Here is a 12,532-nt window from a genome sequence, read left to right as displayed (position 1 = left end):
ATGAGTGAGTACATACCATGTTTGTCTTTCTGAGTCTGGGTTACCTCACTCAGGATGATTTTTTCTAGATCCATCCATTTGTCTGTAAACCTCATGATGCCATTGTTTTTCTCTGCTGAGTAGTATTCCATTGTGTATATGTACCACATTTTGTTTATCCATTCTTCAGTTGAAGGGCATCTGGGTTGTTTCCATGTTCTGGCTATTACAAACAATGCTGATATGAACATAACTGAACAAGTGCTCTTATGGTGTGGTTGAGCATTTCTTGGGTATATGCCCAAGAGTGGTATAGCTGGATCTTGGGGGAGATTGATTCCCAATTTTCTAAGAAAGCGCCATATTGATTTCCAAAGTGGTTGTACAAGCTTGCATTCCCACCAGCAGTGGAGGAGAGTTCCCCTAGCTCCACATCCTCTCCAGCATAAGGTGTCTTCAGTGTTTTTGATCTTAGCCATTCTGACAGGCGTAAGGTGGTATCTCAGAGTTGTTTTGATTTGCATTTCCCTGATGATTAGGGATGTTGAGCAGTTCCTTAAATGTCTTTCGGCCATTTGAGTTTCCTCTGTTGAGAATTCTCTGTTTAGCTCTATAGCCCATTTCTTTTTTTTTTTTTTTTTTTTTTTACTTTTAGCTGCATTTATTTTATGCAGAATTTATTCCCGTGCCATAAGTTTTTGTTTCTTCAGTTTCTTCTGGGATATCTTCTTCTGCGCAACCTCCTCTTCTGGCTTTGGAACAATTTGTTCCTTTTCAGTGAGGATCATCTCGATGTGGCAGGGGGAGCTCATGTATGGGTTAATCCGGCCATGAGCTCTGTAAGTCCGTCGGCGCATCTTAGGTGCTTTGTTCACCTGGATGTGTTCAATGACTAGAGAATCCACATCCAAACCCTTAAGTTCAGCATTACTCTCTGCATTCTTAAGCACGTGCAGCAAAAATTCAGCACTCTTTTTAGGCCACCGGCCCTGTGTCCAGCCCCACTGTTTGGCCTGGGCGCACCTACCGACTCCACCATTATACCGCCGGAAAGGCACACATTGCTTCTTTAAAGTGACATCTTTCAGATATTTGGTGGCTTTTCGGATATGCATACCCTTGATGGCCTGGGCAGTTTCACGGGTGTTCTTAAAGTGAACCCGAAGATTTGAACCTCTTGATTTGCATGATTTCGTAGGGTTTTCTGGGTCAAGCGAGTAGCGAACCATCTTCACAGGTCACCTTAGGCCGCCTACAGGAAGAGGCTATAGCCCATTTCTTAATTGGACTGTTGGGCATTTTGATGTCTAATTTCTTGAATTCCTTATATATTCTGGATATCAGTCCTCTGTCAGATGTGGGGTTGGTGAAGATCTTTTCCCATTCTGTAGGCTGTCGCTTTGCCTTGTTGACCGTATCCTTTGCTCTACAAAAGCTTCTCAGTTTCAAGAGGTCCCATTGATTGATTGTTTGTCTCAGAGTCTGTGCTACTGGTGTTCTATTTAGGAAGTAGTCTCCTATGCCAATGCGTTCAAGACTACTTCCTACTTTCTCTTCTAGCAGGTTCAGAGTAGCTGGATTTATGTTGAGGTCCTTGATCCACTTGGACTTAAGTTTTGTGCACGGTGATAGATATGGATCTATTTGCAGCCTTCTACATGTTGATATCCAGTTTTGCCAGCACCATTTGTTGAAGATGCTTTCTTTTTTCCATTGTGCACTTTTGGCTTCTTTGTCAAAAATTATATGTTCATAGGTGTGTGGATTAATGTCAGGGTCTTCAATTCGATTCCATTGGTCCACATGTCGGTTTTTATGCCAGTACCAAGCTGTTTTTATTACTGTAGCTCTATAGTAGAGCTTGAAGTCAGGGATCGTGATGCCTCCAGAAGTTGTGTTATTGTACAGGATTCCTTTGGCTATCCTGGGTTTTTTGTTTTTCCATATGAAGTTGAGTATTATTTTTTCCAGGTCTGTGAAGAATTGTGTTGGTATTTTGATGGGGATTGCATTGAATCTGTAGATTGCTTTTGGTAGGATTGCCATTTTTACTATGTTAGTCCTGCCTATCCATGAGCATGGGAGATCTTTCCATTTTCTGACATCTTCTTCAATTTCTTTTTTCAGGGACTTAAAGTTCTTGTCATATAGGTCCTTCACTTGCTTGGTTAGTGTTACCCCAAGGTATTTTATGTCATTTGTGGCTATAGTAAAGGGTGATGTATCTCTGATTTCCTTCTCCGCTTCTTTGTTCATTGTATATAGGAGGGCTACTGATTTTTTTGAGTTGATCTTGTATCCTGCTATGTTGCTGAAGGTGTTTATAAGCTGTATCAGTTCCTTGGTGGAATCTTTGGGGTCGCTCAAGTATACTATCATGTCATCTGCAAATAGGGAAAGCTTGACTTCTTCCTTTCCAATTTGTATCCCCTTAATCTCCTTATGTTGTCTTATTGCTCTGGCTAGAACTTCAAGTACTATATTGAATAAGTATGGGGAGAGTGGACAGCCTTGCCTCGTTCCTGATTTTAGTGGAATTGCTTTGAGTTTCTCTCCATTTAATTTGATGTTGGCTGTTGGCTTGCTGTAAATTGCCTTTATTATGTTTAGGTATGTTCCCTGTATTCCTGATCGCTCCAATACCTTTATCATGAAGGGGTGTTGGATTTTGTCAAATGCCTTTTCTGCATCCAGTGAGATGATCATATGGTTTTTTTCTTTGAGTTTGTTTATATGGTGTATTACATTGACGGACTTTCGTATGTTGAACCACCCTTGCATCCCTGGAATGAATCCTACTTGATCATGGTGGATAATTGTTTTGATGTGTTCTTGGAGTCTGTTTGCCAGTATTTTATTGAGTATTTTTGCATCAATGTTCATGAGGGAGATCGGTCTGTAGTTCTCTTTCATTGTTGTATCCTTGTTTGGTTTAGGAATTAGGGTAATTGTAGCCTCGTAGAAGGAGTTTGGTAATGTTCCTTCTGTTTCTATTGTGTGGAACAATTTAGAGAGTATTGGTATTAACTCTTCTTTGAAGATCTGGTAGAATTCTGCGCTGAAACCATCTGGTCCTGGGCTTTTTTTGGTTGGGAGACTTTTAATGACTGTTTCTATTTCGTTAGGGGTTATTGGACTATTTAAATAGTTTATCTGGTCTTGATTTAACTTAGGTATGTGGTACCTATCCAGAAAGTTATCCATTTCTTTTAGGTTTTCCAGTTTTGTGGAGTAGAGGTTTTTGAAGTATGACCTGATGATTCTCTGGATTTCCTCAATGTCTGTTGTTATGTCCCCCTTTTCATTTCTGATTTTGTTGATTTGGATGCTCTCTCTCTGTCTTTTGGTTAGTTTGGATAAGGGCTTGTCTATCTTGTTGATTTTCTCAAAGAACCAACTCTTTGTCTCATTAATTTTTTGTATTGTTCTCTTTGTTTCTATTTTATTGATTTCAGCTCTCACTTTGATAATTTCCTGGCGTCTATTTTTCCTGGGAGACTGTGCTTCTTCTTGTTCTAGAGCTTTCAGGTATGCTGTTAAGTCTCTAGTGTGAGATTTCTCCAACTTATTTATGTGGGCATTTAGTGCTATGAATTTCCCTCTTAGTACTGCTTTCATAGTGTCCCATAAATTTGGATATGTGGTGTCTTCATTTTCATTGATCTCTAGGAAGTCTTTAATTTCTTTCTTTATTTCTTCCTTAACCCATTGGTGATTCAGTTGGGTATTATTCAGTTTCCATGAGATTGCAGGTTTTCTGTAGTTTTTGTTGTTGTTGAAATCCAACTTTAGACCATGGTGGTCTGATAGAACACAGGAGGTTATTCCAATTGTTTTGTATCTGTTTAGATTTGTTTTGTGGCCAAGTATGTGGTCAATTTTAGAGAAGGTTCCATGGGGTGCTGAGAAGAAGGTATATTCTTTTTTGTTAGGATGGAATGTTCTGTAGATATCGATTAAGTCCATTTGAGTCATGACATCAGTTAAGTCCTTTATTTCTCTGTTAAGTTTCAATTTGGGAGATCTGTCCAGTGGTGAAAGTGGGGTGTTGAGGTCTCCCACTATTAATGTGTGGGGTTTTATATGTGATTTAAGCTTTAGTAATGTTTCTTTTACATATGTGGGTGCCCTTGTGTTTGGGGCATAAATATTCAGAATTGAGACTTCATCTTGGTGGATCTTTCCTGTGATGAGTATGTAATGCCCTTCTTGATCTCTTTTGATTGATTTTAGTTTGAAGTCTATTTTGCTGGATATCAGGATGGCTACACCCGCTTGTTTCTTAAGACCGTTTGATTGGAAAGTCTTTTCCCAGCCTTTTATTTTTAGGTAGTGTCTATCTTTGAATTTGAGATGTGTTTCTTGTATGCAGCAGAAAGATGGGTCCTGCTTTCGTATCCATTCTGTAAGCCTATGTCTTTTTATAGGTGAATTAAGTCCATTGATATTGAGGGAAATTAATGACCAGTGATTGTTCATTCCTGTTATTTTTTGGTGGTGATGTGTGGGTACTTCTATACGTTGGGGTTTACTGCTGTGGCTTTATCTGTTGCCTGTGTTTTCGAGGGTGTATCTGACTTCCTTAGGTTGGAATTTTCCTTCTAGTGCTTTCTGTAGGGCTGGGTTTGTGGATAAGTATTGTTTAAATCTGGCTTTGTCATGGAATGTCTTGTTCACTCCATCTATGGTGATTGAAAGTTTTGCTGGGTATATTAGTCTAGGTTGACATCCATGGTCTCTTAGTGTCTGCATTACATCTGTCCAGGTTCTTCTGGCTTTCAAAGTCTCCATTGAGAAATCGGGTGTTATTCTGATGGGTTTGCCTTTATATGTCACTTGGCCTTTTTCCTTTGCTGCTCTTAATATTCTTTCTTTATTCTGTACGTTTAGTTGTTTAACTATTATGTGGTGAGGGGACTTTTTTTGGGGGTCTAGTCTGTTTGGTGTTCTATAAGCTTCTTGTATCTTCATAGGCATTTCCTTCTTTAAGTTGGGAAAGTTTTCTTCTATGATCTTGTTGAATATATTTTCTGTGCCCTTGAGTTGGTATTCTTCTCCTTCTTCGACCCCTATTATTCTTAGGTTTGGTCTTTTCATGGTGTCCCAAATTTCTTGGACATTTTGGTTCATGACTTTGTTGGCTTTAGTGTTTTCTTTGACTGATGAATGTATTTCTTCTACTGTATCTTCAACGCTAGAGATCCTCTCTTCCATCTCTTGCATTCTGTTGATTATACTTGCATCTGAAGTTCCCAATCGTTTTCTCAGATTTTCTATTTCCAGCATTCCCTCTGTTTGTGTCTTCTTCATTTTTTCTATTCCCCTTTTCAGGTCTTGGACTGTTTCCTTCATTTGTTTCATTGATTTTTCTTGATTTTCTCTCAGTATTTTATTGTTTTCTTCCAGGACTTTATTGATTTCTTCTAATTTGTTTGCCCTTTCCTCTAGTTGTTTACAGCGTTCTTCACATTTTTTTGTCTTTTCCTCTACGCAAGCCTCTAGCTTCTTCATGATGTCATTCATAAGGCTGTTTTCTTCTGCTTCTTCCAATTTCTGATGTTCAGGTCTAGGTGTTGGGGGAGGGCTAGGGCCAGGTGATGCTGTATTGCTATTCATTTTGTTGTATATATTTCTGCCTTGACGTCTGCCCATCTCCTTGTGGTTCGTTCTTGGCCTTATCCGCACACTTGGTTCAGACAGACCAGTGTTCCAAAAGGGAAGTCAGTGTTCCAAAAGGGAAGTCCGGAGCAAGATGGGAGCTGGGGGCCGGCCTCTGAGTCTCAGGAAGAGGCTTGCGGCTCAGGCGGATGGGCGTGGGGGCAGGGCGTGGAGACTGCAGGGTCTGCCAGGGGTCTTGGAGAAGGGGATCCTTCCCGGTGGGGCTAGCAGGGAACCTGCCCGGTGGCCAGAACCTGGGGCCGAGTTGGGCAGGTCTTCCCTGGAGTGGCTGGTGCCCAGGGATGGGGTCTGGGGCAAGGAAGGGTACTCACGAGTGTTCCAAAAGGGACGTCCGGAGCAAGATGGGAGCTGGGGGCCGGCCTCTAAGTCTCAGGAAGAGGCTTGGGGCTCAGGCGGATGGGCGTGGGGGCAGGGCGTGGAGACTGCAGGGTCTGCCAGGGGTCTTGGAGAAGGGGATCCTTCCCGGTGCAGCTAGCAGGGAACCTGCCTGGTGGCCAGAACCAGTATTCCAAAAGGGAAGTCCGGAGCAAGATGGGAGCTGGGGGCCGGCCTCTGAGTCTCAGGAAGAGGCTTGCGGCTCAGGCGGATGGGCGTGGGGGCAGGGCGTGGAGACTGCAGGGTCTGCCAGGGGTCTTGGAGAAGGGGATCCTTCCCGGTGGGGCTAGCAGGGAGCCTGCCCGGTGGCCAGAACCTGGGGCCGAGTTGGGCAGGTCTTCCCTGGAGTGGCTGGTGCCCAGGGATGGGGTCTGGGGCAAGGACGGGCACTCACCAGTGTTGTAAAAGGGAAGTCCAGAGCAAGATGGGAGCTGGGGGCCGGCCTCTAAGTCTCAGGAAGAGGCTTGGGGCTCAGGCGGATGGGCGTGGGGGCAGGGCGTGGAGACTGCAGGGTCTGCCAGGGGTCTTGGAGAAGGGGATCCTTCCCGGTGCGGCTAGCAGGGAACCTGCCTGGTGGCCAGAACCTGGGGCCAAGTTGGGCAGGTCTTCCCTGGAGTGGCTGGTGCCCAGGGATGGGGTCTGGGGCAAGGAAGGGTACTCACCAGTATTCCAAAAGGGAAGTCCGGAGCAAGATGGGAGCTGGGGGCCGGCCTCTGGGTCTCAGGAAGAGGCTTGGGGCTCAGGCGGATGGGCGTGGGGGCAGGGCGTGGAGACTGCAGGGTCTGCCAGGGGTCTTGGAGAAGGGGATCCTTCCCGGTGGGGCTAGCAGGGAACCTGCCCGGTGGCCAGAACCTGGGGCCGAGTTGGGCAGGTCTTCCCTGGAGTGGCTGGTGCCCAGGGATGGGGTCTGGGGCAAGGAAGGGTACTCACGAGTGTTCCAAAAGGGACGTCCGGAGCAAGATGGGAGCTGGGGGCCGGCCTCTAAGTCTCAGGAAGAGGCTTGGGGCTCAGGCGGATGGGCGTGGGGGCAGGGCGTGGAGACTGCAGGGTCTGCCAGGGGTCTTGGAGAAGGGTTCCTTCCCGGTGCGGCTAGCAGGGAACCTGCCTGGTGGCCAGAACCTAGGGCCGAGTTGGGCAGGTCTTCCCTGGAGTGGCTGGTGCCCAGGGATGGGGTCTGGGGCAAGGAAGGGTACTCACCAGTATTCCAAAAGGGAAGTCCGGAGCAAGATGGGAGCTGGGGGCCGGCCTCTAAGTCTCAGGAAGAGGCTTGGGGCTCAGGTGGATGGGCGTGGGGGCAGGGCGTGGAGACTGCAGGGTCTGCCAGGGGTCTTGGAGAAGGGGATCCTTCCCGGTGGGGCTAGCAGGGAGCCCGCCCGGTGGCCAGAACCTGGGGCCGAGTTGGGCAGGTCTTCCCTGGAGTGGCTGGTGCCCAGGGATGGGGTCTGGGGCAAGGACGGGCACTCACCAGTGTTGTAAAAGGGAAGTCCGGAGCAAGATGGGAGCTGGGGGCCGGCCTCTAAGTCTTAGGAAGAGGACATTGCCTTTTTACTTATGGATAGTTTTCACAGAATATTATGAAAGCAAGCCTGAGAACTTAGACTAAAGAAGTTTCCTTGATTATCTAACTAATGTTTTATTGTAGCTAACAGCTGTATAAGTATTGGGCAAGATATGAAGTGAGATATGTTATTGAACAGACTTGAATATAAGGTAAATGAGCAAAATTGTTTTGGAGATTAATTTGGGGACTGCCACAGTAGTATGCATTTTTCAAATACTGGGTACATGAAATTGGATTTGGAGATATTGAATGACACTATAGAGTGGGATATACAAATTTAAGCTTGCTTACAATTATGTAGGGATCAAGGTGTCTCCAAGCACAGACTATTAGTTTACTTATCTCAGTGACTTTAGACAGTAAATTTTTTACTTGAGTCTAACGTCATGAAGCCCTGTGGTATGAGCAGGATATATCCATGTAAGCACATGTGTAGCTAGAGTTTTCCTGCCTGGCCCACAGTCAGGACAAATCTCTCTCACCTGCCAGTCCCACAGGCGCTCAAACCCGATCAAGTAAACACAGAGACTTATATTGGTTACAAACTGTATGGCCGTGGCAGGCTTCTTGCTAACTGTTCTTACAGCTTAAATTAATCCATTTCTATAAATCTATACCTTGCCACATGGCTCGTGGCTTACCGGCATCTTCACATGCTGTTTCTCATCATGGCGGCTGGCAGTGTCTCTCTGACTCAGCCTTCCACTTCCCAGCTTTATTCTCCTCCTTGTCCCACCTACACTTCCTGCCTAGCCAATGGCCAATCAGTGTTTTATTTATTGACTAATCAGCAACACATTTGACATACAGACCATCCCACAGCACACATGTGTGAGTGAGCTGTCTTTTGAGCCAAGGGGAACAGATTTGCATTTAGTGGTTCTGAGTCCTAAAATATATAGGAGTTGATGGTTCTTACTATATCTTTAGAAGAAATGCACCGCATTATATTTGGTAATCCTCACAGGTATAAAGTGATGTCAGCATAATGGCCTGTATGTTTCCCAAGATAGAGCCTAATATTTTTTTATGTCTTCTTTCTTTCCTTCCTTCCTCCCTTTTTTCTTTCTTTCCTTCCTTCCTTCCTTCCTTCCTTTCTTCCTTCCTTCCTTCCTTCCTTCCTTCCTTCATGTCTTTCTTTCTTTCTTTCTTTCTTTCTTTCTTTCTTTCTTTCTTTCTTTCTTTCTTTCTTTCTTTCTTTCTTTCTTTCTTTCTGTCTCTCTCTCTCTCTTTCTTTCTTTCTTTCTTTCTCTCTCTCTCTCTCTCTCTCTTTCTTTCTTTCTTTCTTTCTTTCTTTCTTTCTTTCTTTCTTTCTTTCTTTCTTTCTTTCTTTCTTTCCTCCCCCAAATTCCCATCAGAGGCTCTGTGGCTCATGCATTTCATGTCCAGCTTTGTTTCTATCTAACAAAACCAAAAAATTTACAAGTCATTTATCATAGTTGTATCACTACCACAAGCTGAAAGCTTGGCTAGGGAAAGCTAATGTGTGCTGAGGTATGGTCTCCACATTCATTAATGCAATGAAAATCAGTGCTCCATCAGGTTCACACTATGGAAGACACTAAAGGAAGGGACTTCTCACTTGGAACCAGCACCAGCTTGGCTTCCACTTCCCTCTGGGTACATGCAGCTCTGCTTACTTTTCCAGCACTCATCCTGTTATTCGTGGTACACCTTCTCAGAGTTTGCTTGCTATGCCCGTTGTTTTAGTGTGATTATTGAACCTCAATAATTATTCCCATTAACCATGTATAATGTTATTTAATAAGGAGTCTTATGGTGTAATTATTTATGTACATATTCTGAGTTTTAAAAGAAATAGTATCTCCTTACTCAGATAAGACTTAATTATGCTTTCTTTGAATAATGTCCCAATTTAATGCAGATTTCCTGTATTAGGCTAAAGTACACACTGTGAAAGTGCAGGCTTTTGTTCAAAAGCCAGAATTTTTACTCAACAATACAGACAAATTATTCGTCTTCCTATTGATAAGGGATAATAATAACAACTTTAGGAAATTGTTTGTGTCTATGCATGTAAAATAATCTTCACCTTGCCTGTTATGTGATAAGTGGCCAATGGATACTGTCTGGGATGTACTGAGCACATGGTACTTGACACATACTAACAACATAACTATTTATTAATTATTAAATAGGAGAAAGGTGGGCAAGAAAGGAGACTGGACCCTAGCTTCAGAAGTTATATTAGCATTACAGTCTTACAACATAATATTGCATTCCTTTCTCTTATACAAGATACCATCTAAGCCAAAACAATCATGTTTATTTACAAGTCTATTTCATACAGAACTTCCAACTTACTATACTACAAATAGTAGACACAAATATTTTTATTATTTTTAATCAAATTGTTGCAGTTAGGCTAGTCTTTGCCCTTGGGTTCCAGATGACTTGACATAGCCTTGCTCTGCCACCAAGAGGCCAGAGAACAATTTAAGGCCAGCTTTGAGTGAGAGCTGGACTTATCATGCCTGACTTTGGCCATGCTCCCAAAGTTGCCTGGTTGGTTACTCAAACAGGCACTTTTCACCCTCAGTAAGAAATTACCAGACCTGCCCATCACATGTCGAAAGAGCGTCATCTTGACTTTTCCTTTTCTGGTATGTAACACTGGAAATGGATCCCAGGAGGCAACTCTCACACTTGCTACCCTCCATTTCCTCAGCCTAACTGAGTGTAAGTAATGGAACTGCGTTTTAATGGCTCACTGTCCCCAATGCCCTCCCAAACCTTCGGCAGATCTGCTTTGTAGCTTGACAAATATGACAGGCAAGGCTAACAGACCCTTAGGCCAGTAATATTCTCATTTTGAATCCATCATGGACATCAAAAAATAATGAGATTTCTTGGAACCATGCCAGCAGTGAGCTCATATGACACTGACATGATGGATTTACCCAAGCACTTACAAAGGAGTAGCCAGCACACCCAAACACCCAGATAATTTCACAATGCATAGTATCGATGTATGGAAAATAGCGATTTAAAAAAAAATCACATATCTAGAGTCTATTCATCCTTAGAATCTGCTCCATTTCCAATTTATGTACCACTTCTAACGTGATTTATTCTTCAGTGTGTTACACAGAAATTTAATTCTGCCACTCTTCTCTTGGGAAATCTGATGAGGGATATTCAAACCAGTGTGCATCACACGACTGTTGTCATTAAATGAGCCATTTAAAATGATAGGTCTAAACTGGACAACTAGAATAGCTTTTGACATGGTCCCAGGACTGATATGCTAATGATTAGACTATTGGAGACATTGTTGAGGGACAGGACCTGATCACCATGGGCCACTGTGTGGAAATACGTTTCTATTACTAATGATCACAATGTTTGTTAGAGAAAATAAATAGAGGTGAAAAATGTTTTGCCATGTTTCTAATAGGTCTACTGTTTTTCTATTTTGCATCAGTCTGACACCATAGTAGAATCAAGGCCACTTAGTGGCAGTCTCCTCTAACAATCTACCAGTGGAGTGAACTAAACTGTCTCAGATAGTTCAAGATCTGCACTGGGAAGTATGATTAGAAAAGCCTTGCTTTTGTTCTATCTAATTTTTGGTTTAGAAAAACATAGTATTAGAATGAAAGATAAGCAAGGACCCTGCTAGAGCCTGTGTTACTCCAGCAGAGCCAGGAGGAGGTGCTGTGGGATGTTCTGTATGGCAAATGTGTTGCTGATTGGTCAATAAATAAAACACTGATTGGCCATTGGCTAGGCAGGAAGTGTAGGCGGGACAAGGAGGAGAATAAAGCTGGGAAGTGGAAGGCTGAGTCAGTCAGAGAGACACTGCCAGCCGCCAAGATGAGAAACAGCATGTGAAGATGCCGGTAAGCCACGAACCATGTGGCAAGATATAGATTAATGGAAATGGATTAATTTAAGCTGTAAGAACAGTTAGCAAGAAGCCTGCCACGGCCATATAGTTTGTAGCCAACATAAGTCTCTGTGTTTACTTGGTTGGGTCTGAGCGGCTGTGGGACTGGCAGGTGAGAGATTTATCCAGGCAGGAAAACTCTAGCTACAAGGAGGCAACAGGGAGTCTTCTGAAAAGGGGCTGCACTTGCCTCTATTCTCTCAAGAAGCCCAGTGCAGTATCTGAGAGCACATCCAGAGGTACTCCTTACTGAACCCTGTTTCACTGCCTGAGATAAAGGCTAACACCTGAGAAAAGCATGGTGCTTCTCATGTCTGTTAGGCAATATAATTAACTCTGAGGCCTGCAGGGATAACTCAGTAATAGAGCACTTTCCCAGCATGTGTGAAATTCTAGTTTCAATCTCTCTGGCCACGACATTGTAAAATAAGTAAACAGATAGGTACTCATGACTGAAACTATGGTCTGATTAGCAATATTAGGTTCTCCTAAGAGCTTGTCTGAAATATGGAGTCTCAGACCTACCCCACCTTCATGGTACAGACTTAAAATTTAACAAGGTTCTCATTGTAATTTTAGAAAGGGCAGAGATACAGTTAGACACAATACTGTCTAAGCATCACAGGAAAGTAGGATGTAGACATGTGTCTTCTGAACAGAACAGACAGATTTAGAGTGATGATGTATACAGTATCTGTTGAGTTCTTTGAGGTCTAGTGAAGAGACTCCTTAGACAGCTGGGGTGAGGGTTGGGGCGTGCAATCAAAGTGATGAGCATGCCTTGGTACATCTAGAGGTGATGGAGCTTATACTCTTCATTATTCTTGTTGAAACCAGAAGTGGCCTTTGCCACGTTGGAGAGGTACTGGTGTGTCTCCAAAGAGATGCCTCCTAGAAATGACTCTGTAACTAGGGCCCTATTCATAGTATTGTGACAGCTCTTGGTTGAATAGACAATATCCTGATGATTCCTTCAATACTTTTAACTAAAGGAAAATTGTTGGGTAATTATTATTTACAATGAAATG

At 43.3% G+C, this 12,532-nt stretch overlaps 1 protein-coding gene across 1 annotated transcript; it reads right to left on the bottom strand.

Moving 5' to 3' along the window:
* Positions 1 to 642: 642 nt before the first annotated feature.
* Positions 643 to 1,239, bottom strand: LOC128118740 (60S ribosomal protein L17-like). Its single transcript, XM_052751574.1, has one exon. The coding sequence runs from the start codon at positions 1,206 to 1,208 to the stop codon at positions 657 to 659; it is 552 nt and encodes a 183-aa protein (XP_052607534.1). The 5' UTR covers positions 1,209 to 1,239; the 3' UTR covers positions 643 to 656.
* Positions 1,240 to 12,532: the final 11,293 nt, after the last annotated feature.

The sequence above is a fragment of the Peromyscus californicus genome, unplaced genomic scaffold (assembly GCF_007827085.1).
Source record: "Peromyscus californicus insignis strain IS unplaced genomic scaffold, ASM782708v3 Scaffold_22__1_contigs__length_63687245, whole genome shotgun sequence".
Taxonomy (NCBI): Eukaryota; Metazoa; Chordata; class Mammalia; order Rodentia; family Cricetidae; genus Peromyscus; species Peromyscus californicus.
Note: the sequence above shows the minus strand (reverse complement) of the source record. Positions and strands in the feature narration are given on the sequence as shown.